The sequence below is a fragment of the Pomacea canaliculata genome, linkage group LG6 (genome assembly GCF_003073045.1).
Source record: "Pomacea canaliculata isolate SZHN2017 linkage group LG6, ASM307304v1, whole genome shotgun sequence".
Taxonomy (NCBI): Eukaryota; Metazoa; Mollusca; class Gastropoda; order Architaenioglossa; family Ampullariidae; genus Pomacea; species Pomacea canaliculata.
In genome coordinates, this window is record NC_037595.1 from 30,790,504 (window position 1) to 30,816,303 (window position 25,800).

The window sequence follows — 25,800 nt, forward strand, 5'->3', positions numbered from 1 at the left end:
TGAGTATGCAATTTACAAATTTTGCATTTATTATTAATACATTGCAGGCACACAAGACCTGTCTTTACAAAAACAGCTGAAAGCTGGTGTAGAGATTGTTTCTTAACTGCTCTGTACAGTGTTTCCTCTTGAAGAATTCATATATTTCTATGCCAGGGAATCTTTGACACTTTCAACAGGGACAGGAGCAACTCTTAACAGCATATTAGCTTACTGCCGTTCACTTTCTCAAACATGCATATGAATGTTAAGGAAAATTGATAAATGCAAATTAGTTACTTTCCTTGCACAAAAGAAACAAAACCAAAAAGCATATTGCAATCTACTTTATTTATATAAATGTCTAGAACGAGAGGAATACATGAATGTTACAAGCAGAAACAAGAGGAAAGTAAGTGTATACCAGTAGACTAGTTGATGACAGCAGCAGAGTATACACACTAAAGCAGTATTCTGCATGCCTGTCTTTGCCAGCTCAGAGCTAACCAGGACCACACTTTATGACAGTATCAGGACTGGTTTCCCCTCCAAAGAAGATGTCAAGGATAGTCTTGTATTCACTAGACAGAGCAGACACTTGCCATGTTTAGTTAACCTTAGTAAAAAATGATCGCCTAGCTTTGGCTAGCAGGACAAGTATCTCTTTTCCAGTTAGGCAGGCATCATGCTGTTTATCAGTCTTCACAGTAATTTATACCTTTTCCAAGAACTAGAAATAGACTACCAGATCATTGTACAGAATCCCCCACTTATAGCAAATGTTCTACCCACAATGACTGCAAACCCCACAGGAATGTTGCACAATAAACTTCAAAGAAAAGGCTTACAAGGAAGGTAACTGGCACAAGTGAAGAAATTCTGGAGAACACCCTTATCAAGCTGCTAGCTGACAGCCCAGCTACAGCTTTAGACCTAAACATAGATGATGTTAGCAAGTCCTTTAGCTAACATTTCAACCACCTCACACTCTTGTAGTCTAACACGTCAACCCATATGTTACTAACATTCCTGGAGGATCTGAATCAGTCATGACAGATGAGTTGTTAATAAATCTGGAATGAAAAACAATAAAATGTGGTCAAGGATATAATTTACCTCGTAAACAAAATGAAATGTCGGGTAGGTAACTTGCTTACACTGCTGGAAGCAGAAACTGCACAGATAAAAGCAAATGGATAAATCCTTTAAAATAACAGAGCATCCCCACTCAATAATCGCCACTGAGAATTGTACATCATTTCTGAAAATAAAAACCCTCGACTGCCCTATTTCTGAAGAACTGTACAGGCTTTTGTGTTGTCTTTTAATACAACTTCAAGGTTATTAAGGGAACAGCCTCTGCATGTGGCTGTGATGAAGGTCCTGTATTTTCACAGTGATTTCTTTATTAGACTAGCTTCTCTTTCCTCAAAAGGTAAACAGATACTGATACTGAAGATTTCATTCTTTACAAACCAGATTTCAAAGTTATGAGTAGAAATAATGACAGAAACACAAAGATTTAAAAGAACTGAACATTCTTTTATATTCATTGTTACATAAGACATTAGAAATACATCAGAAAACAGGAGAGCAGAAGTCAGCAAAGCAAATGGTCAACTGAACTGGAAATGCCGCTGCACGGCTGCATCTGTCATGCTATTATTGTCCTGCACTAGTCACGTCTAAGTTGATGTTAAATAGCTATGCGTTGGCAGTGCCAATCACTCGTTCACTTTTAAACAGGAAACCGACTAACTGAAGATTAACACGTGTCATACAGCCTGCCACAGTAGTGCACAACCTTAGTGCTGTACAGTCCACACTGCCACTGTACAATGAACTACTGTGCTTAACTCTTGCAATATGTGGAAACAATAAAGCATGACGCTTCATCAAAAGTTCTGCAAATGTCGATGCAAGACTCTGACAAACTAAAAGCAGCACACAATGTCACTTATATTTTAGGCAAGCAAGAGTAATGTTAAGAGAAGCCATACAATGAGAAAGTAAAACTGAACAAAGACTACCTTGTGTAGACTGCAGATGAAACTGCACATGCACATGTACAAAGCCAAGTTTTCAAAATGTCAAACCAAAATATGAAATTATTACTGACACCAAATCAAGATTTACATCCTGCTGTGATCACACATGATAGATGAAAGAAACGTGACAAATATATATATATACCTACAACTAGAGACAGAGCTAGGCCTTCAATTCAGTTATGTATAGGCCGACTCCATGCTGCCTGAACAAAGAACACATGAAGCACTTTATGCATCATGTGCACAGTTTATATTCTGACACATTTCTTTAAATAGCTTCTTGTAAGAACTTATTCTTTAAAAATTTTAAATCCCTTCATACCAATGTCAACCAGAGAAAAAGTCTGACATGCTGATGTCTCCAGCTGCAACTGAGAAGGTATCAAAGAAGTTTAAAAGAAGATATTAACATTCTTAATTCTTCTTTGTAAAGAGAGAAAGAAGCCATCTCCTGAATCTCCACCATGTGATCCAAGAAGCTAAAGGGCACACAGCCATTCTGTTTTCAAGTCAAATTGACAGGACAACCACTGCATAAACAATTTTCTGCAAATGACAAAACAATAAATTTATCATTTTCTTGGTGTTTACTAATGAGGTATGAGGATATATTGCTGGACATTCAACAAATAGAATAAAAACTTGAAATATTTTTAAAGGGGTATGTCATAAATGGTTTTTAGTTAATAATTTCTGACATGCCACTCACACGAAAAAGCACCAGCAAATACTTTTAAAAACAAAAATCTTTGGAATTTCTTAAGTCTGATAAAATGGAGTTTGGAATAATGTGTATTATTATCTATGAGGACCCTGACAGACGCTGCCTAGACAGATCAAAACCAAAAGCATAACTTGAAAATCTGGTAGCACCAGCTTGAAGATCAATTTACAATTTTTTTGTGTGTAGTATCTGCTTCTTAAACATTATTCAAGGTTAAGTAGGGGATCAAGAGAAAATTCAAACTCCACTAACTGTACAAACATGTTTTCAACATAACATGCCCTTCAGTAAATATACAAGATCCAGGGAAAAGGAGTTCAGATTGTTCTCAATTTACTAGCATTTTAGTGGCCCACTAGATCAAAGTGCTGTTGAAGCTAGTCTTTTTAAGCACTGATCCACCAAATAAAAATCAATGTACAAGCTAGTGAACTGTTTTAAAAGCATTCTGTGCTGGAGTATGGCAATGGATGCAGCTGTACCACAAAGCAAAGATGCAAATTAGACAATGAATCGATGTGTAAAATAAAAAGAAATCCTGATACCAATCCAATCACATAAAGCTGCAAAGACCCAAATAAAATAAACATTTTACATCCAAGACCAAACAAACAGTTAAAATGAGCTAAACAATTCTGGAAATATACAAATGACATTGAATAAAAAATTTATAAAAACAGTTCATCAGCAATGATTAACATTTTATTTTTATTGCATTTCATCCATCTCTTGAAATTTACGTTTATTATGTCCGTGAAAATAAAAAGTAACTACCCTCCTAATCAAAAAGCTTTCTGAAAAATCTGAGAGAATGAGAAAATAGGAGTTTCCTTTTATAATTTTATCTGAAGTGTCATTTTTTGTACTCAAAGTTTAGCAAAGAAACGTGTTCTGATTCTATCAATTTACCTTAACAGTTTTCAGCTTCAAACTGTTTACTCTATGGTATTAATACTTCATAATGTGACAAAACACAGCAAGCAAAACTAACCAGTTAACAAGAAATTAACAAATACAGGAATAACTGAATGATATGACCGAGGATTTACTATCAAAACGTAACACATCCAGTTATAAGTAATCACAAAAAAAAAGCCAGTTTTGAAGATAAATGGGATGAGGTACTTACACTCAAGAACGTGAGAGACAAGAATATATTCCGGTACAATGCATTTTTTTTCAGTTTAGAAACATTGTAAATCCAAAAGATTATGAAAATATGATACAGGATGAAACCATCCATGTTTTTTTAATTCATGAACTATAAAATTAGCAGCCATGGCAAATAAATTACTCATTCTGCTTTAGGAGATTTTTTTTTATATAAAAAAGCCTCCCCTCCACAAGCATCAATTCATAACGAGAGCAGACATGTTATATTTTTTTATGAAACTGACAATCATGTTGTTCAAGTAAACTGTCAAGAAAAAGTACACATAGTGGCTCTTTATATAACAAACATAACTGAGAGCTCCATAGTCACAGTAAAATAATAGAATGAGATTTTTTTCTGTTTACAAGACAGATGTGTGAGAGAAGGCATGAATCCTGTCCCACCATGAAAACACAATGCTGCAGAGAGCAGTTTTTCTTCTGTAAGTGGTTAAGCACATGACACTATCTCTTCTGTGTCTGCCCCACCAGGCCAGCGGTACTGAGCCTTCATAACTAAAGGCTTTGTTGGGAACTGCAAAGAAATTTAAATTCATGCATAAAGAAAAGAACAAAATTATACATCTAAGAAAAATGGCACTCCTGAAGGATTTCCATTAATAGATACCAACAGCCACGCATGTACTATTCTTCAAATATGATATTATGAAATTATTTTTTGAAGCACAGGCAATAATGTAACAGCCATAAAAATCCACACACTCTGGTCAGAACAACTGCTAGTCAAATCCATACAGGTCATGCAAAAATCAGCTCAGCAGCCAGTGCTACCACAATGATGATGGTTAATAATGCCATTGACCCGAATCTGTAGCTCTATTAAGAGCAATAACATGTTTGCAAGATAGCAATATTAAAATGGCTTCAAGGCTTGTTACTTCACAGGTGATATTTACAAACGGTAGCAAGCTTTATATATAAGTACACAAATGTACAGATATGTATGTATGGCATTTTTTTGTGTGTGCAAAGCTATGTCATGGTGAGCTAGTTCAATGCCTCTGAGATTGGAACCCCAAACCATATCATGGTGACTAGCATTTTATCATATTAGACTGCACTAATGTTATAGAGGCCATGCTGCAATTTTAAAAACTCATCTGAAAGCAATTAACCCTACTCCCACCAAATGTCAGGTATAGCCCATTACAAAATACTTCCTACTAAAATCTGTGTGATTAACCTCCTTTAACCCAAATCATCAAACATCTAACTGGGCATAAATGTCAAATCTGTGACATCATGTTAAAGCCTTCTCTTCTTTATCAAATCACAGCAGCAGCAAACCTCTTCCTATTGTCTTAACCAGCTTATAGCACGAGCCTGCTTCGATTAATAGATGTTTTTCCCACCATACTAAGGTACTAACACACTGAATTAACAAATGCTTTCCAATTCTCCCATTAGGTCAATCCCTGATGACGCAGCATAACTATGACCAAGCTGACACAACAGATTTTATGTCCTATGCATGCTATATTTAAATGTTTGTACCTCATGAACAAGAGTTTAACTAATTATGATAAGCAGTATCTCACCATGAACAAAACCCAGCTGCTTAGATAATAAAATGCGCACTAGTATGGGTTTTTAAAACTTGACGTGCTCATTCAGTAATTGCAGCATTCTGTCCTGCTAAATACTATCAAACCATATACATTATAAAAGAATGCAAATTTGTAAGGACAGACCTAATCTGTAAAGGCCAGGATGGTCTTAAGGGAAAGGTGGTCAGAGGGGAAGTCCCTGGCAGGCAAACCGCCAGTGACTTCTACTGCAGCCCTGTCCACAGTCTTCAACACACCCACTGGTATAAGGCTGCTGGCGTTGAAGAACAGATAATCCACAGTCAGAGGCTTGTCAGTGTATGTAGTTACCTCTGGTTCACTGCCCTGGAGCAAGAAAACACAAAGTCTCATAACAGTCTGCAACGAAAATGATCAGACATTTTGGATCCATGTGGATTAGTTTACAACATAAAACAACCTTTGATTAACAGAACAAGCAAACAGTGGTTTTTTTTTTAAAAGTTTCACAGTAATATCATTTATTTTGAAATAGTCAAAAGAGTGAAATAAAAGCAATTTGCATCAGACTTTATAAAGCTCTTGTTGAAATGACTCGGGTACCGAACTAGCCCTCTGCCGCTCAACCTCTGCTAACAGGCTTGCGGCCATTCTCTGTTCTGTGTTGGAAGCTCATGCTCATGCTGTGCGTACCCAAGTTCACCCCAACAATCGTCATGGAACCACAGCTGCGGACAGCTAAGGCAGAGCATCAACGAACTCAGAGGTTATGGGGTAGGTCTGGTTGATTTTCCATAAACAGATGGTAAATGTTGCCAAGCATGCAGTCATCCAGATTGTTTGTTCAGCCAAAACTGAATTCCTCTGTGCTTACGTTAGACCTCTCTGCTGCTTTTGATACTATTGATCACACTACACTCATTCACAGACTTAGTACTATCTGATCAAATCCTTAGCTGACAACACTCAGCTGTTCTCATTCTCAGACACGCACTACTATCCAGAGCATCCAAGATTGTATTTCTGATATTAGACTATGGATGACCCACAATAATTTAAAACTAAATGACAAAAAAAAAAAAAAAAAAAAACCAGATGCTTTAATTTTTTTTCAAAGAGGAGCGTCAGAGTTTACCCTTTACTGTCTTTCTGTATGGGGAGGCGATGCCGACGTTCCTTCCGTAACTTCAGCACATAACTAAGGTTACCTGATGTCTGCTGACATGTCTCTTGATAGCACATTTTTTCACATCTGTCGTTCTGCATACTATGAGCTCCAGATGATCAGATCCATGCACCATACTCTGTCCATCTCAACCACCAAAATTCTCACCTACTCATTTGTTCTGTCTAAAGTAGACTACTGCAACTCTCTTCTTTCTGGCCGTCCACAGTACCTCATTGATAAGCTTCAGAAAGTTCAGAAATGAGCTGCTCATCTCGTTTTGGACTTGCAAATGTGAACATATCACACCACTTCTTCATTCTCTTCGTTGGCTAACAGTTAAAGCTACAATAGACTACAAGCTCTCAACTCTATGCTATGGATTCTTTGAAGGGTCCTCCCCTACTACTTTAGTAAAATCTTGTCTGTCCACACTCCTGCCTGAAACCTTGGCTCCTCATCAGACTCGCGCATTTTATCCTCCCTCCCACAAAGATAGTCACATACCGACAATGGATGTCCTCCCTCTGCTACTAAGCAGTGGAACTCTCTTCCACATCACATTTGCCACTCGGACTCCAAGGCTACATTCAAACGTTCTCTGAAAACTTATTTTTTCACATAGTATCGTCCCTGAATTGCTGTTCATAACTTCCTGGCAATACTGTCTGTCATGCTAACTGTCACGTAACGACTCCATATTACACTGTTTATATCCCTTTATCTTCATCCATTGCTTTGCATTCTACTCTTGTACCTCCTCTTTATGTTGTTCAGGCTGCCTATACATAACTCTGTCCACTGGCTGTTCTCTTTCATTTATCATTATTGGTCTGTGTAAAGAACAAATCTTGAAGAAAATTGTAGAAGATTTTCTTTTTAATCAACTTTTCAGATGTTTGGTTAACATCAAACAGACATCATTGCTGGGGCATTAATAATAATAATAAAGTTACTTTATATGGTGCTTTATCCCATCGTTAAAAGCAAGCTCAAAGTGCTTCCCAAAAAATATAAACACAAAATAATAATCATGGTCTCAAAACAAAGAGTTCATTGTGTTCACGGTTGGTGTAGCTACTCGTGTTGAGAAGGTGAATGCCATCAGCATAAATGAAGTCACTTTGGCTCAGTATTACTACCAGACCATCCCTTTTAAGCCTTCTCGTCTTCTCTGACAGTCTTTTGTCTAGTGACCTGTAGTTGTAGAATCTAAACCAGTGGAAAAAGTGTTGAATAAACTTGCTTGCTGAGCAGAAAGGAATGAACACATGCAGGGAATTGGAGACTTAATCCAGCAAACCAAAAAACTGGAATTGAGATTGTGCAGATATGGTGTTTGAGACCATTAGGTGATAAAGAAGACAACAACGGAGGCAAAGAGGCATTCCTTCACTTGTCCTAAGTCAACTTTTGGTGTTGAGATGTTGTAGTCTTATGTAGGATGATATGGTCATGGTGGGGTTGATATGGCTGAGGTAATATGGTTTTGGCCCCCAGTGCACTGTTGTCTCTGTTTTACCAGCATACATAAGTTAATTGCACTTATCAGTGACCTTTTGCAGGTCATGTGTTTATAAAAATAAAATCTTGTGACTATGTGTTTCTGTTGTATTGCAACGTTTTGCAGAAAAAAATACCTGTAGTGCATTCTTTAAGAGGATCTACAAGTTCATTGATTGCTTTTACCTGGAGAGTTAGTTCCCCTATTACTTTTTAATCAAGCACAATAATGGCAGAATAAGCATGACCAAGCAAAAAACCCAAAGAACTTTATTAATTAACTTTACAAATCAACATCTTTTAAAGTGAAACATCTGTTCTATTTTTGTAAAGCCATGCTGAAGCAGCTTTACCACTTTAGAAACCTTTTAAAACTAAAAGTTGTGGTTTTTAAATAAAGCTTTCAAACTCTGATAACTGTTTTATTTGAATCTATGTTATCCTGGTTTAAAGCTAATGTGGGAATCTCTGATATGAGGACACGTGTTGGGACAGCTTTTAGCTGAACAAAGAGCATTTTCACAGCACAGCTTTTACTGTATTGCATAAACATCATGAGCAAGTAGTCTTTATTTACCATATAACTGAACTACCAGTAAATAATTATCCAGTCTTTTTTAAGCACAGTTAGAAAAATTTAAAGTGCTATTTTCCAGACCACACCTCCTCCAACTAATTATTTTAAAAAAGTAATTCTGACAGCTAAAGAGACAATCTACTAGGGAGAATGTCTACTATCTACTACTGTCAGCCAGATGAGCCTCCATTAGTCTTCGTAATGGACATTTGCAAAGTAAACAGTTTATCTCTTTAGATAAGCAGTGGCTAATAGACGTCCAAATGATTATGACCAATTGTGTAATGCTCCAACTTACTGTGACAGTTGAGTATGCACTTCTCAGATTGGATGATGTGTGCTGAAAAGCTCGCCACAAATGGTTCACCAGTGATTTCTGTTGGAGGGGAAACAAACATTCTGAAAAACTATATAACAAATTACTCTCTTTGGCATACCAAACATACTCTAGCACCACCTGTGCATTTAAAACATTGAAATAACAGTCTACTTCCCAGCATTTGCTGATATGAAAATGATAACAAAGCATAGTTTAGGAGGCAAATGTAAGCAAGTAATTGCTCAAGCTAACCTTTATCACCACGGACTCTGTACATGAATGTTGCATTAATCTCATTCGAAAGAACTTTGTGGCTTATTGTAATCTACTACCTAAAACAATCCTATTTCTTATAAAGAGTCATTCCAAAGTGAGCTTTCAGATTCAGGTAAAATCTTTTTAAATTTACTTTTCTAGATGCTTCTTTGTTGTTATAAGGAGGAAAGCACTATGTGTTTTTTTTTTTAGTTTTAAATAGAATTAAAATGATTCATGCTTATTAAGAAAAATATTTTCTAGAACCGAAAACACTTCTATTAGCATTGGGTAGACACAGGGTAGTGTACTGTTTCTTTTAAATGACTATAGACTATCTTACACTATTCAAAATAGTTCCCAATGCAGGATGGAAATGTCTCTCCTTTTAAAGAATAAGACATCTTAAGCTGCTAAAAAGGGTTTACATTGGTGGCATTACCACTTAAGGACTGATTTCTCTTCTGGCTTGTCCCCTCTCTTCTACTGCTGGTTATCCAATATTTTGATTCAATGCATCAAATCAAGCCACTTTAAACAAGAAACACATCTCTTCTTCTTTCCTCAAACACATACAGAAGCCTCTGGTCATTACTTACTGAACCTTCTTTCAAGTGAAGTTTCTCCACAGCCTGCAGAGCCTGGATAGATGAATCTGATAGATAGGAATCAACCACAAGCTGATAGAGAGGAGAGTTCCACTCAGCATTAAAATCTCCACAGATGATATGAGGTGATCCCTCACCACCAGCCATTGAAACCACCTCCTTTATGCCACATGCTGCCTGCAACATGCATATATGAAAGATGGGATTACGTTTCCTTTAAAACCACCCATTATCAGGTAAATAAGCTACCAGTTTACAGATATAAATTAGCATTTTTAAGCTAAATAGTTTTTGGTGCAAAATGGTAGGGGAGGACTATTATTAACAGACAGGCTAATGATTAGTATCAACACTATGATTTTTGCTGAACCAACAAGTAAGGATTTATCATTGGTCATGGATCAGGGTTATTGCCCTTGGCCGCCTGTAAATGTGTGTAGCGGTGAGCACAAGGAGTAAAGGGCAACTAATGTGTTCACTGGAGCCTAGGATTATGTGTGAACTGGGTTGCAGCATTCCCAGATAGGCCAGCATGGCCGAAAAGCACTGTGTTGGTACTGAACATGAAAGATATATGGAATTAGAATAACTCCTTGCCTAGACAATGCTGCGGTTGTAATAATTTGTAATATTTTGAGGGGATTTTAAATGTATTAATTTTTTGAAAGTTTTGCTATTTTAAAATTGGTTTTCAAAGTAATCAGCAAATAAGAAAGTTACATTTTATAGTGTCCAACTTGGATATTCATTAAGGAATGAGCGCTTTCAGGAATTATCTAGGGGGAAGTGAGACAGTCAAAAGCAGCTTTGCCCTGTCAGTGGACATGCACTAATAGAGGAGACTAGAGCATTTCTCCTGCCTCTTTTTTGATTCTTGCTGAAGATTACCACAGGAAATTAAAGCGTTCCCTGTCAGCCGGAAGTGCCTGTCTAACCAGCAGCAGCTGCCATGAATTACAAAGTAGAAATGTTTGTCTCTGTCAGCTGGGAGTGGTAGCAGAGGAGTACCTTTCCCAGCAATGCTGACTACAGAAGGGATTATACAATGCAGGCTAGCAGTCCTCAAGGGAGATAAGTCCAGGAGTATATTGAATGGTTGTGTGACAGGATATATTTGACGACTCCACACTTATTCAGGGTACTTCGAAATGTAAGTCTCTATTAATTTTATGGTGCTGACAGTATTTGGACCTAGTTCCGAAAAGCAAGCATTGTCTATATTGGAAAGAAACTGGACATCTATTTGACGGAAGGAGCAAGAGGAAGGGAGTGTACAATAAAGTAGAGACTTGAAAGGCAAATGAGAGGACTCTAGTGTTTTATATTTTGTACGGCGTATTTTGAAATGTCTTGTGATCTGTATAACCCCCAGCCAACAAATAAGAAACTCCAGATACTACAGAATGAGAAGCCCACGGACAGGTCTTTGTTAAGTGAAAGAGCATGAGTGGCAACGTTATGTTCATGAGATCATTACCTGTATGCACTGAACATCAGGGCTCTGAAGATTATCCCAAACGACATGAATGTTACCAATGGTGACCAACTTGCCAGTGACCTTGCAACGAAGACGGGTCACAAGCACTACGTCTGAACGGTCAAGGTATTCCCTCACTGCTGCACCAACTTCTGGACTAAGACCACCAAGTTCCACCTCCTGAGGATCAAGAGAAAACAACTGCACACACTTCTTTAATAATCTGGCACTGTACCACTCTTCAACACACAATGCCATAATCAACATTCATGTTAACTACTGTACAGAAGTGTAGTATATGTACACAAGCTACTAATGGAAGGAGTGTTGTCTCCCTTTTAACACCCATCCGCTGATATCTAACTCAGAGCCAAGGGGCATTCTGCCATGTTGGTTATTGTTCTTATACTGAGTAAAATATTCCTGTTGAGTTCTGGAATTGGAAACAGTGATGCCAAGATCATATATTATCAATCTGGCCTGTTTTACTAAACTGTTTTGCTTGAGTTCTAATAAACTTTGTTTATTTTTAGAAAAATATCTTTTGAGATTTTATTTTGTTATCTGAAACACAATCGAAGCTATATCAACCTCCTGCTTAAGTTGAATCGAGCTTGCCATGACCGTATTGTCCTATGTAAGACCACATCGTCCCACCACCAAAAGTGAAACGATTGCCCACAGAATAACCATTGTTTCATATTAACCAACTGTTCCTTTTCAAGTCTGCTTTGGTCTCCCAACTCTCCTCTTCCTTTGAGGGTTCCAGTCAAGTGCCTGCCTGGCAATGGTGTCAGCTGGTTTGCGCAGGGTGTGTCCTATCCAGCCCCATTTGTGCCTTTTGATGTCTTGGCTAGTGGCATTCTGGTTGGTTCTTTTCCACAGGCTGCTGTTGGCCATCTTATTCCCAGAATATGGCGTAGGCATCAGTTGGCAGTTGGCAAAGGTCTGGAGCTTGTTGATGGTGCTTTGTCACTCTCCAGGTTTCAGAACTATACAGTAGGACTGCCTTCACATTGGTGTTGAAGATGTGGGTCTTACTGTGAAAGGATAATGCTTGTGAGTTCCAGATGGGGCATAGGCTGTTAAAAACATGCCTGGCCTTGTTGATGTGGGTTTTGGTGTCATCGTCCACTCCACCATCCTTGTTGACAATGCTCCCCAGACAGGTGAAGCGGTCTGTCTCCAGGATGTTCTCTCCTTGAAGTTGGACTGGGAGTTCCTGCTTGCTGTTGATACTCATCACTTCAGTCTTCTTTCTGTTGACCTTTAAGCCAGTCTTCTCTGCTTCCTCTGTTAGCTTACTCAGTTTGCTTTGTGCATGATGAAATAGGAGACTAATGTCATCTGAAAAGTCCAGGTCCAATAGCAACTGAACAACGTATGGCTTTGTTGATAATATTTGATGTTAACAGCTATTCCAGTCATTGGAGATCAATTCGTGTTTTGAGTGTGGATGGATTCAGCTTTCAGTGTTGGGACGATACAGTAGCTAACCCAACTTTTGCAAAAAGGTCATAATAGTGCATAAACTGTCAGTCGTAAATCGGTTTAAGGTAGTTGTAACAGAGATGCATTTATATAGCAAAATACATCCATGAAAATATTTTGGGCCGTAACTCAAAGGGGTCTTAAGGCCAGACACCGGTCGAAAAAAAATTTTTTTTGTTTCACGGGATAGCGCGGATTTTTTTGTATCAGCTATTTAGCCCTTGAATGGAGTTTTCAAAAAATGGTTTTACTGCACTCGATCGCGCTATCGGTTGCCATGGAAACAATCCAAAATGGCGCCAAAAAACAATTTTAAAAGCTAACTCCTTCTTCAATTTTGTGAGTAGACTCAAAATTCTTTTTGAAATAGTTACCTAAAAGACAGATCTACATTTCTATGATAAATAATTTGCGAATTCCTCTTAGTTTTTTTTTTATAATTTTTTTGTAAAAAAGTGTGTTAAATTTTAAGAAATTTTGATGGAAAACGATAAACTAACAAACTACTAAGTAATTTTAAAAATCTATCATAGAAATGTTTTTATATGTATGAAAGAAAAGCTCAACCAAATTGCAGATCTATATCTCTTGTCAAAAAGAAGGAGTTAGCTTTTGAAGTAAACAGTCTCTAACCAAAACAAGAACTGAGAAATCGCAGAAAGAAAAACTGAAAGCTTAGTAACTTCTAAACTACTCAATATTTTTTTAAAAGCTCTCATAGAAATGTTTAAATATGAATAAAGAAAACTTCAACCCAATTTTAGGACCTGTATCACATGCCAATATAAAGTTATAAGCTTTTGACTAAACAAGCTTACTAAAACAAGAAACTGAAAAGGCGAAGGAAAACAAAGTGAAAGCTTTAGTAACTACTAAACCACTAATATTTTTTAAAAAAGCTCTCACTGAAATGTTTACATATGTATGAAGAAACTTCATGCAAATTTTAGGCCTGTATCACATGTAAATATAAAGTTATAGGGATTTTAAGTAAACAAACTGTAACAAAAACAATGAACGGAAAAAGCGAGCAGAAATATCAAGCTTAGTAACTTTGTTTATCTAAGCCTTTCATGTAATTTACCTGCTGAATGAAAAATATAACCATTTTTCAATGTGTTACTACATATAACTTTAACATTACTAATAAAATTAATTATTATATTCACTTTTAGAAAAGTCAACATGGTTGTGTTGTTACCCAACTGCTGACCAGGCTTCAGAGAAGTACACAGTAATAAAAACAATGGTGTTTGCAAACATTGAGCAACACAGTTATAGGTTTAGTTATTATATAGAAGTTCAGTGTCCACTAGCTTCATGGTTTTTGCCATCTTGTCTTTGCTATCTAACATTTAGTGATGATGTCACATATTGCTTCAATTTTTGCGAGCATCTACTGAAGTAGCAGCATTAGTAGAAACACTCTCATCTTCTTAGCCTTCAGTTGCAGGGTGATGGATGAACATCAATTAAAGAAATTATTTCAAAAGCTTATAGGGAGTATAACCAATTCTTGCAGCCCTATGCTCCACTGGGGGCAAATAGGAATAAGAATAACCTATTCATGAAATCTAGAGATACATCACTGACTGCACCATAATTTGAGCAGCTGCTCATGTTCTGTTCCTCTGTACGCTAGGATTATTTTATGAATTACCTCTGTAGTCACATGGATTAAAGATGGTTGATTTTTGAGGCTAGGGGGTATCTTATTTTCTGTCAAAGATTTCTGGGAAAAGCACTATAGCTGTCTGGCCTTTTAGGGGGCTGACAATGATGTGCTCTCTAGACACTGAATGGCTTCAAACTTGACTAGATAGCAGTTTTCATTGTTTGTTAGGAATGTTATACATAATTGTCTTCACATTCTGTTTGTTACATTTGGTTGGAGTAAGACCATCCAACCCCCACCCAACCTTTGTTTTCTGTGCAAATGATGTAAGCTCTGTTTCCCTACATTCCAGACAAAGTACATAAATAACTAGCATTGCAAGTTGACTCAAATGTGTAAATGTTCGCATCTAGTCCTGATTACTACCGAGATTTGCAGCAGAAATGAAAACTTCGCTTTATTTTCAGCTCGCTTACCACATGACTGATGGTGTTTTCGACAGCCGAATTCGGTTCACTAAGTTACTTTTTTTAGCTGCTACGACGGTCTAAGAACGTCCACGTGGTTTTTAGTCTTTCGCACGTGGTATTGTGAGAAGAAATGAGCGTCTGACAGTCACAATAAACATTTAATATTAACGTTAATGTCTTAGAAAAGAAAATATCCCAGAACAAGCTTTGAGTTGCGTCGCATTTGTTTATACATCCGGAGGCCATGACAGTTGCCTTGTGGGATACCCGAGCACAGCCGAAGCGTGTTCGTGTGCCCTATTGACCCCGTCTAGGTCGGCATTAGTGAATTCTGATTGGCTATATGCAAAGTATGTTACGCATGCGTCCATATAAGGAAGTTTCCGACCCTTTGTGTCGTCTAGAAAAGAGCTTGTATCATAGCTTGGGCCTTCTAAGGGTTTTGACTCAGCCTTTTGTTTGAAAATTCATGTCATGACCTTTCGACCGATATACGATGTGACACAGTTGCCCACGTGGCGAGGTGTGTTGCTATGTCTCAAACATTCTCTATTCTCGCTAATCTCTGCGCTCAGGGAAAAGTAAATAGGATAGAAGTAGATGTTTTCATTGACAAAATAGACATATTTTCTAGATTATTCTATGAAAAACCACTTGGCGAGTGAATAGAACAAAATATGAACTTTGACAGTATGAAGTAATCTGAAAATGGCCAAAATGAAAAATTTTTGACAATTTTTCGACCGGTGTCTGGCCTTAATTGGGAAGGTCTTAATAAAAAGGTTCTATTAATTTTATTAAAATGGTAAGTTAAAGCATGTGCATGGAAAGCTCACACAACTGAATGGTTAAAACAAAAATGGTCTGATAACAAAACAGAATGTTTCATCAACAAACCTTAAAAGCAACCTCTGTCAGCGATACCCCCTTGCTGCTCTCTAGTTCAAAGCGATCTGTCTTGTAAAAGGTAGCTGCGCCTTCATCATAAAAGTCTTTGGTTCTCCGGATTATGATGCCTTCAAAGCCAAGCCTAAACATTGCATCAAGATAAGTGAAAATAATTTTTTCATCCAAAAACAATTAAAGACGGAAAAACCACACGAGCAACTAGACACAACCACATGTGTACCAAGAGCAAAAAGTTTGATTCCACCATAAAATAAAACAAGTATAAACATATCTAAAAAGAGCTTATCATACCAATACACAATGAATTCAAGCCTTTCAAGTTTTATAAACTTAATCATAATGTTCCATGCATTACGTGTTCAAAGCAGCACCTCCATGACATGGTCAGCTTTCTAGAATGTCTCTACCACGTGAAAAGAATGTCATTCCTTTGGAGCCATTTTTTAAAAATTTCACAAGGCCTGATTACTAGAACATAGCTACTGATGTGAGAATAAAATATGACCCTTTAAGGATCGATTTGCCATGAATTTTCTCCCTTCAACAGCTAAACTAAGCATCTAATCTCATGGTTCTCTTAATCAAAGAAATGTAGCATAAATCTGTTGCACGTCGGAGAATGCTACTGTTTGCTAATATGGACCACAATCTGCACTATATTAAAACTAAGATAATGATAATGAAGAAGAATGGGCAATTTATATAATGCACAATCACACTCATATAAGTGCATGTACCCAGTGCTTGGTCAAAAACTAGGCCAATATGTACTAAATAAAGAAATGAAAAGACAGGCAACAACAATGATGAATTATAAGAACCAGTGATGACACAAAGGTAACAGTACTGATGAAAGGAGTCAGGAAAGGAGTGACAATGTCACATACATTCAGACACTAGCTGAGGGTATTTAAGCAAAATGGGGAGAGGGGGAGGAGACCACACATGCCAAACCCATTTTCACTAAACATATCTAACCAAGTAAATTTGATTTCCCAACCCACCAATCTAAATGTGAACAGCTAAATACATAACAGATAAACAAGTTCTGACCTCTTCATCTCAGGCAGCAAGGTGTTTTCATAATATGCTGGATTCACCTCCTGCAGGCAGACCACATCTCCATTGAGGTGCTTTATTTCATTCATCATGAGCCCATGCCTATACTCCTGTCGCAAGAACTCATCTGGCGTATAACTGTAGTCAGATCTCTGGCGGTGACATTCTGCTAAAATGTTGTAGTTGATTACGCTGAATGTCTTGGCAGGATCGACACTGTCAGCAGGCACAGCTGGATTCTGAACGTAGGCACGATTTAGTATGGAAGGGGAGGAGTAGGTTGCCAAGAAAGTAGGGTCTGGTGTGCCAAGGCTTTGAGAAACACTGCTGGGTGTTTTAGCAGTCCTGATTTTATCATCAGGCTTTGACTTTGCCTCACAAATACCAGTGTCTGCAGCACCTGCAGCATTAATACCATCACCCAATGATGCAATGTCCGAAGTCTTTTGCGAGCTACTCTGAGCCTGAGCATCTGGAATACTATCAGGCTGAGAAGCATCACTAGCTGTCTGCGGAGGCTGAGCTGAGACACTGGCAGCACTATCCCCACCATCAACATTTGAATCTCCTTCAGCAATGTTTACATCTGCTTCATCCCCATCAATGCTGTTGGATGATGACTGCTGTTCGCTTGTGTCCAAACCACGACCCAGGCAACTTGTGACATCCGAGCTAGCAACACTTCCCACTTCCACTGCAAGAGAAGATACCTCATCGATCTCCTCCTTTGTCTGAAAAACAAAATAATCTTTACTTCTAAATAAAATGCTCAATTTCATGTATCTAAATCTAGTCAATAAAAATGTAACAGCCAAATTTAAAGTAGAGGCAATAGAAAAACAACTCTGAATTAGTGACTCAAAGCAATAAATACTCTGTGAAAAATTAGGGGCACACCAAGCATAGATGAGACAAAATGTGTTGGATATGCAGCATCCAATGTTGTAAGGATCAACAAGACAAAAAAAAAAAGCTTTTCAGGCTGTGGTTAAAAAAAAAAAAAAGGAGTAAAACTCCAAGTGCAGACATACAAATACATTAGTAATGATAAATAATTTACTTCATGCAACAATACATTATTTATATGTATAACTTTTAAACTTTTAAGTCTCTGTTATGTTGCAAACAATTGTAATACACCTGAGAAATTATTCTTGATGTCATGCTGTACTTGCAGTACAGGTATAATATTACTGGAAGTCTCTCTCTCCTTGCCTCGAACTCAGGTGAAGGCATTATCGAGGGGCATACTGTACTTAGTCTGAACATATTATCATGCATGCTGTACTTATTTCTGGAATAGTTGCTTCTCGTTTCCCCCCAAAATTCAGTGTGAAAGCCCTATAGCTCATACACCTACTAAGAGATAGCAGTAACTAATAAAACTGCTGCTAAACTTTACAGCATCATTGCAAAATTCTTTTCAGAAACTGCATGAAGAATATGATTTTTACTGTCAAATGTTGCTACATTATGCAATTCATCTGTAAAAAACAAATTAATTACAATGGTCAGGACTGGCTGAGCAGTCACAAAGTTATTTTATCTTAAATTTTGCTGGTGATGTGCATACAATAAATCATCAATACCTATAACAGCATTCCTGAAAATGTATAGTCCTGATTCCTTGCCCCCGCTCCCCTTGTTACCTTTTCCAACATTTTTTAAGATGTCTTTTCTCATAATAGAGCTGCAGCTTGCAACAGCTGATGAACATTTATTTTTGTTAACCACAACAGTGTGGAGTTTTCTTCACCTGTTACCTCGACAGCTTTATCTGGAATATGGGTGTCTGAACCATTGCAATTCTCAGGTTCAAATATGTATGGGCTAGTACTTTAAGACCATACAATTTTTATTATTATTCGTTGATGCTGGAACAAACAAAATTATATCCTCCAAGGAATCCAAAACATTTCTCTGACCGCTGAGCATTACTTAGCAGGGACTGGTCCATCTGATGATACAGCATGTAATTCACATGCAGGTACGAGGCATTGCAAGACTTGTTGATCAGAGGTCCAAATCACCAACTTTGAAACACAGTTGTGTTTCAGTTGCTGAAGTTTGCAGAATATATTGTCTCAACCTACCACAATCTGTGTATGACTTGGACCACTCAGGAAAGTCTTTAATACTAATGCCTTGGATAATTTTTCTTTAAAAGGCCTTATTCTTACGACAAAATATTTCACAGGTTATATTCATGCTGCATATAGTTAACACAAATTCTCTCTTAAATTTATCTTGCAAGGGCTCAACTACAAAATGTTAAACTGATCCTTACCTCAGCAGCATACGCTTTTGCAACCTCTGCCTCAGTAAGAGGAAGGACAGTCACATCACCTATAGTACTTGCTGCTGCATTCTCAACTTCCATAACTTCCAGTCACTGGAGCTGCAGAAGATGGTTTAGTCACTGTCTGAGGGACAGCTTCTGCCACCTCTGCACTGTCCGAGGCTGGCACGTCTTCTGCATTCACCACCACAAAATCTTTAAGAAGGTCCTGCTTTTCAGCTTCTGATACATCCACCATATTCGCTTTCTTATCATCTTGTGCTGCAGCCGCATCAGAATCATTGCCATTCAGGCGTGGACGTTTTGCAGTCAAGCCTTCATTTTTTCCTTTCATGTCTTCAATTGCTTCCTCTTTCTCATCCAACTTTCTCTTTGTACCTGAGGAAGGAGGCCTTTTGATAGTGATCTCACCATTCTGAGAATTTTGCAGTGATTCACATTGTGGTGCAGCATCAGCAGTTTCATGCTCCATGGGTTCTACTTTACCAGACAACGCTCCTGATTTGGCAGGAGCTGGTTCCACAAGGTTTTCTGTTTCTGATGACTCTTCATGCTCTGAAGATTTGTCTGCTGAAGCATTAGGAACTTTTGCCTCTTCTTCAGCAGCTTCTGTTTTGCAGTCAATCTGCATAGCTTCTTCATCTGCAGTCGATTCTTTGCATTCTTTACTTGATTCTTCATATTCTTCAGCTGCAGCTTCTTTAGATTCAGAAACACCCTCCACTTCATCATCTTGAGCTTCCTTTGCCTTTTCTCTCCCTCTACCTCGGGATCTAGTAGATGATACCTGCCGTCCACGCCCACGCCCTTTAGGTGTGACCTTATTCTTTGACTCTACTTCAGTTTCTCCCAAGGGTTCTTCATCAGGTGCACCTGCCGAGCGTCTGCTCCTGCTAGCTCTGGTGGATGTAGTGGTTGCTGGTGTTGGTGCTGGTGACTTTCTCTGGCTAGCAGAGGCGCCTCTTCCCTTTGAAGCTTGACCACCACCCTGACTTCTACCCTTTTTAGCATTTGGCGTAACTGTTTCCTCTTCTTTTTCTCCTTCTTCTTCAGGCTCCTCTTGTTGTCTAGATTTCCTTCCCAAAACAAATTCAGCAGAAGGTGGAGTATCTCGCTGAGTTCTTCCTCGTTTGACGGGTGAAGGAGATGTTACCTTTTCCTCCTCTTCTTCTTCTGCCTGTCTTCTCCGAGATCTAGACTGGCGAGCTATCCAAATATTACATAAAACAAAAGAATCAGTTAAAATGCTTTCAGGTTCACAACAAAACACTACATCTTCTATTCACTATCTCCAGGTAGCCAGACCCAGACATGTGAGCAGTTGTATCACTAAACTTCCTGTAATTAGGTTTTCTACAGAATATCAAACAAAAATGCAATTGAAATGGGGAAAAAAAAAACCAAAAAAAAAAAACAATCCCACCAACAAGTTCTATTAAATCGATACATACACAAGCAGCACAGGTTACGTTCTTATTTACTTTAACTACACTGGTAGTTATATGCTGTTTCACTTAAATTCACTTTAATCCAAGATTTTCTACCTTGTAAAATACTTTTGCTAAAAATGCCACCCCAAAATGTTCTCTTTAAGCTTTTGTTACTATTAATGACATAAATTTGATTACGATAACAGAAAAACAGCATTAAGTATTTAAACTGTCAGGTTGTGATTGTTCTGGAAACAGCAGTCTCTATCTGAAACCAATTTATTTTGTTTAGGCTAACAGGCTTATATTTGCCTTGTTATGCCTTGTATGTAAAAAAAGCTACTGACTCTTCCTATACAGTTCACACACACAGGTGCAAACGTCTTCATAGCTACAGCTCAAATGCATCGATTCGTCCATAACAAATGAGTTAAACCAAAGCAACATCAAGTCAAAACTCTCTGCTTACAAACTTTTTCAAACACTTCATTTTCTTTGTAAAGAAAATTACAGATATTACTTTAAAACCCACTAGTTTTTTCTTTTTCTTGGTTTGCAGATTTACCACGTCCCCTCTTCTCAACAGATTCTTGAGATTTCTCCACAGCTTTTGCTTCTTCTCCTCTCAAGCTTTTTCGGCTTCGACCTCTGCAAATAAAATGGTCACACCAACGGTGTCCATCGTGAGTAACACTGTTACTGATTTATTGATACAGTGGTACCTAAGCACTTCAACACAACCCATTCTGAAACACTGCTCAAGTGCCAATTAATCTGAGTGCCAACCAGCCCTCCATACCATAAAAAGTAATGTAAATGTATTTTACTAGTTCAGGCACCCACCAAAAGCTAGCTACCCTGTTTTATTCAAAGTATTTTGAAGTGCAGCACAGGTTAAAAATTAGTTTCCAAATATATACCCACAAGATCATAACGACAGCACCAGGATAGGTCTTTACTGCTTGAAATTGATGCACAGAGACATATTATTCTTTGTTTCACCCCAAAATGTAACAGGTAAGTGGATGATTAAAAGCCAAGCAAGCTTTTATGAGCATGGAAACATAATTCTCTCAAAAATACTGGTTGAGGACTGAAATGTTTGAGCATAGAACAGTCTTGAATGCTTAAGTCCACTGTAATTAATAATAACATTATTAATAATATTACTTTAACTTTAATGATAATGAGAGACATCGTTAACAGTAGCACCCCAGATCCATGTAAGAGGGCAACCTATGGAGCCTCAAAAGTCAAAAACAATCTTTTTCTTAACACCCACCTGCTCCACACATCAGGATTTCCCCTAAATACGTGTTAGGTTATACTAATTTAACTCTGAGTTGTCATTTGCTGACACTATATTATGTCATTAAAAATATTAAATTTTGCCATGATAGGCATCCTTGACACTATGTATGGGGATAGGTTAAGTATTTGTGATTTATATCAACCCAGTAACTTACATTATATCCTCATGGCAAAGCAGCCAGACCTATAAATGCTACATGCAAACACAAAAATCTGTAAAAAAAAAAAAAAAAAAAAAAAAAAAAAAAAAAGCAACATGCCCTAGACAATAGCTGAACCCAGGATATCTAATCCCACCTGTCCTGGTGATTACATCATTACTGCTATAAGATGTACTATGGAGCTAAACTTTTTTCAAATAACTAAATAAATTTGAGTGAACAATACCCCTCTTTTCTTAAGATATAGGCACCCAAACACTGCCATGCATAAAGGTCAAACCATAATGTCACAATATCCTTAATTAACAAACAGTCTCAGCTTACCCACTTAGCTTAGCAACAAAATGTACCATGTACATCCCAGATGTCATTTTTTTTAAAGAAAAACTTTCTGAACAGGGTGGTGTGTGTGTAGGTGTATAGCATGAAAAGAGTGACATCCCTTTGCCTAAGTGCATGAGGTTTGTCTCCTCTGTACATTTTTGCTACATCTACATTGCTTTTAGAGCATCCATTGTTGATTAGATCTGTGATGATCAGCTCTGTTTCTTATTCACTTTTTAATTATCAAGTTTGACAGACACCTTCTTGCCTGCAATAAGACCTTTTACTGTGCAGTTATTTGCTTGCATTTAGAGACCCCTGCTGTCAACTGCCCAATCCTTGGTGGTGGCTTTGGCTGAAAGACTTAATTGCTACGATTATTTTCAACCCTTGGATTATTGGACTTGCACCTGTTGTGCTGTGGTCCTGTTAAATAGGAACTTTCATGTCAGTCATTACACAGTCGTTGAAGTATCAAGGAAACTATTCTTATCTGATATTTGTGTTGATAGACCAATATTTCTGTCTGCAAAGGTTAGACCAATGCACTAAAAACTGTGAGCTAACACAACAACTTTCAGAACTAGAACACATTCCAGGCTTGTGGAATGCAATGTCAAGGCTGCAGGCCATATCTGTGCTGATGGCATTCACATTCTTCTCAAAATGAGTGGTTTTGCTAACAGGGCATGCCATGAGCTCTTAGCTTCTGAAACCAGCTCCCATCATTATTGTTTTTATTTTTGTAAAGTGCTCTAAGCCTGCCTCTGAAGTGTTATATAAATCAACATTATTATTATTATCATCTTCATCTTGAGAAGTGGGATGTTGTTGCATGAAAGCTTTGAAGAGTTATACGTTTAATTGTTGTAAAGCCAAACTGCCCATATGATGGGTAGAGAAAATATTGCAATTAGACTGGTGACTACTAAAACCAACTTTAACAAACAGAACTTGATGTATGAATAGACTACATAGAACACATATATAGATATACAAAAATCAATGTGGTTGTACCTAGCGGGAGAAGCAGAGGCAGCTGATGATGCCTTTGTTGCTGCCCGGGGGCTGCTTCTGCTGGGTACTTCCTCTTCATTTAAGCTCCGACGTGTCACCCGTGGCATCTTCAACAACACAAAATATTTTAGTGCGCATAAAAGTCTATGCAATGTACTTTGATTAATTAAACTAACCATCTGAGACTAAGTCCCGGAATGCAGAAGATAACTCGCTTTGACTTATACAACAGACTTTTTTAATTTATGGATATTGAGCAATAAACAAGGCTGGTAAATGGAAATTTATTTTCAAAAACTGTTAGAACCAATATTTCTGCAATAAATGCAGAATCAGTGAAATGAGTCTGCTGTAACATCCCCACCCACCACACACGCCTTTTTAGATCATTTATGATCCTTACACTCAAGTTTACAAACAAAATGGAGTTCGAGGCACAGACTGTTAAATTTGATCTGACTACAAATAAATGACACAACTGTCCTTCAGCCCTGACAGCGCATTTTAATTTTTTTATATATAATGTACCTTCAATCTTTGATTTGCTTCTTTTTCAATTATATTCAATGCAAAAGAAGTTGTTGCAGTCAAGAGAAAATGTAATCATACAATCACATAACCTATTGAAATGAGCACACCACTATTTCCAGAATCCATTTTGAGCTGATTATTGCTTTTAGCTAGCAAACAGTTAGTCATTCTTTTATGATATTACATGATTTTCATCATAATCTTATAGCTTACATAAACACTTATATATCATCTAAGACCAACTTGTTTCTTGTTTCTGCCATATTTTTCAAAAGTAGTTCCACAGAAAATTTATTAGGCTTTTCAATGCCTATGTTTCGTTGATCAATCTTGAGAACAAAAAAATTAATCATGTAACCAATATAGTGTGAAGCCACTTTGACTGAAATACCACTCTTTTATTTGAAAAGAGATGCTAGTGTTGACCCACCCTGAATTTTTGCTTTATCAGCCATTAGCTGCACTAAAAAAAGACAGAAAAAAATACTCTAGGAGAAGATTATTTAATTCTTATTGAAAAGTCTGTGTACTTATCCATTTTTTATTTCTTTCAAACCAATAACCTTTAGACTAAGACAGCAAAGTGATAATGCTATAAGCAATTTACTCTTCCAACTTTTTAAAATGTTTTATTACACTTCCTTTTCAAACCTACAGTTATATTGTTTATAAACTGCATATGAATCTGATGTAGTCATGGTTGAAGTATGTTTTTAAAGCAAGTCTGTCAGTTGATTTGTATCTCAAACATGGCGCATGTAAAATTATGCTTGTCTATCATTTTTTTTTAAAATGACTGATATAAGCATGACAAGGATGTATCACAAAAAAATTACCACGTTTATCAAAATAAAGTTACCCAGTGACCCCTAGCATCAAAGATTTGAAATATTATTTGTATATCCATATGTTGACTGAATTCACACTGCAATCATAATTTATTTCCAATAATACACCAACAGATAGTACTAGCATCTTTGTAAAATAATAACCAATAATACATTTCCTGACAAACTTAAAAATCTAGATTTAATGAAATAGCTTACTAAGAGAAGTATCATGTTTAAAAGAAAGTAAAATTTCTGGTGTGGGAAGGAAGCAGTTATTTTATTTTTGTTTTATAATCAAGCGAATCATTTACAAACTTACTGATAAGAACTCTAATTCACAATATGCGAGACAGTTCTGCTTTCCAGAAACGCACATTTAAACAGTATTCTGTATAAATTGTTAAGACCTCGAACGTCGCTATGAATTTCGCGGGCTTTGCTGTCTGAAGAGCCTAATAGCACCGATCAGTCCAATGCTTTTAAAATTTTTGCGTGCATAAAACAGTCAACTTCAGTTATCTGAAATTGAACTAATTTATGCCTAATGACACATTTATGAATAACAAATTAAGATTTAACATGAAGATCACAAAACAAAACAATGTATCCTTGATAACAATCATAAAAACCATCGTTTGAGTGCAATGATATTCATTTACTCACCTTTGATCTTCTTTGACCTGAACCTTAAAAAATTGTCAGAGATTGCTTATAATTTTAAGTTTAGTCTTAAATAAAACATATGACTGAGCTGTGTACGAAATGCTTGTATGTTGATATTAAAGTAAATAAATCTTTCACACAGTCTCGCATGAGGACAAGGGTGCCGCCATTAACAGCATCTCCTACATATGGCTTATTTCATTGGTCTTATAATATAAAAATTATATTTTATTTCTACATTACTAGTTTTGTTCTTAAATGCTAATATTTTACTGTAATCTTTAATACACTATTATTTTTTAAAGCAGGTTAATAAAATCGTTCGCTGTAAAC

The 25,800-nt window shown here is 37.1% G+C and overlaps 1 protein-coding gene across 1 annotated transcript; it reads right to left on the reverse strand.

Annotated features, from left to right (window-relative positions):
* Window positions 1-311: 311 nt before the first annotated feature.
* Window positions 312-25,647, reverse strand: LOC112567007 (flocculation protein FLO11-like). Its single transcript, XM_025243440.1, has 12 exons — window positions 25,468-25,647; window positions 23,444-23,550; window positions 21,163-21,278; window positions 19,276-20,406; window positions 18,665-18,693; window positions 16,896-17,632; window positions 15,831-15,963; window positions 11,358-11,537; window positions 9,872-10,057; window positions 8,997-9,074; window positions 5,619-5,819; window positions 312-4,441 (listed from the first exon to the last, which is right to left on the reverse strand). The coding sequence occupies exons 2-11, from the start codon at window positions 23,548-23,550 to the stop codon at window positions 5,619-5,621; spliced, it is 2,898 nt and encodes a 965-aa protein (XP_025099225.1). The 5' UTR covers window positions 25,468-25,647; the 3' UTR covers window positions 312-4,441.
* Window positions 25,648-25,800: the final 153 nt, after the last annotated feature.

Coding starts and splice junctions, on each gene's coding strand:
- LOC112567007 (XM_025243440.1), bottom strand. CDS start 23,550: ATGCCACGGGTGACACGTCGGAGCTTAAATGAAGAGGAAGTACCCAGC. Junction 17,633..18,664: donor TTCCAGATAAAGCTGTCGAG/GTAACAGGTGAA, acceptor TTTGTTTTTCAG/ACAAAGGAGGAGATCGATGA. Junction 5,820..8,996: donor GTGCATACTCAACTGTCACA/GTAAGTTGGAGC, acceptor TTCTTGCTCCAG/GGCAGTGAACCAGAGGTAAC.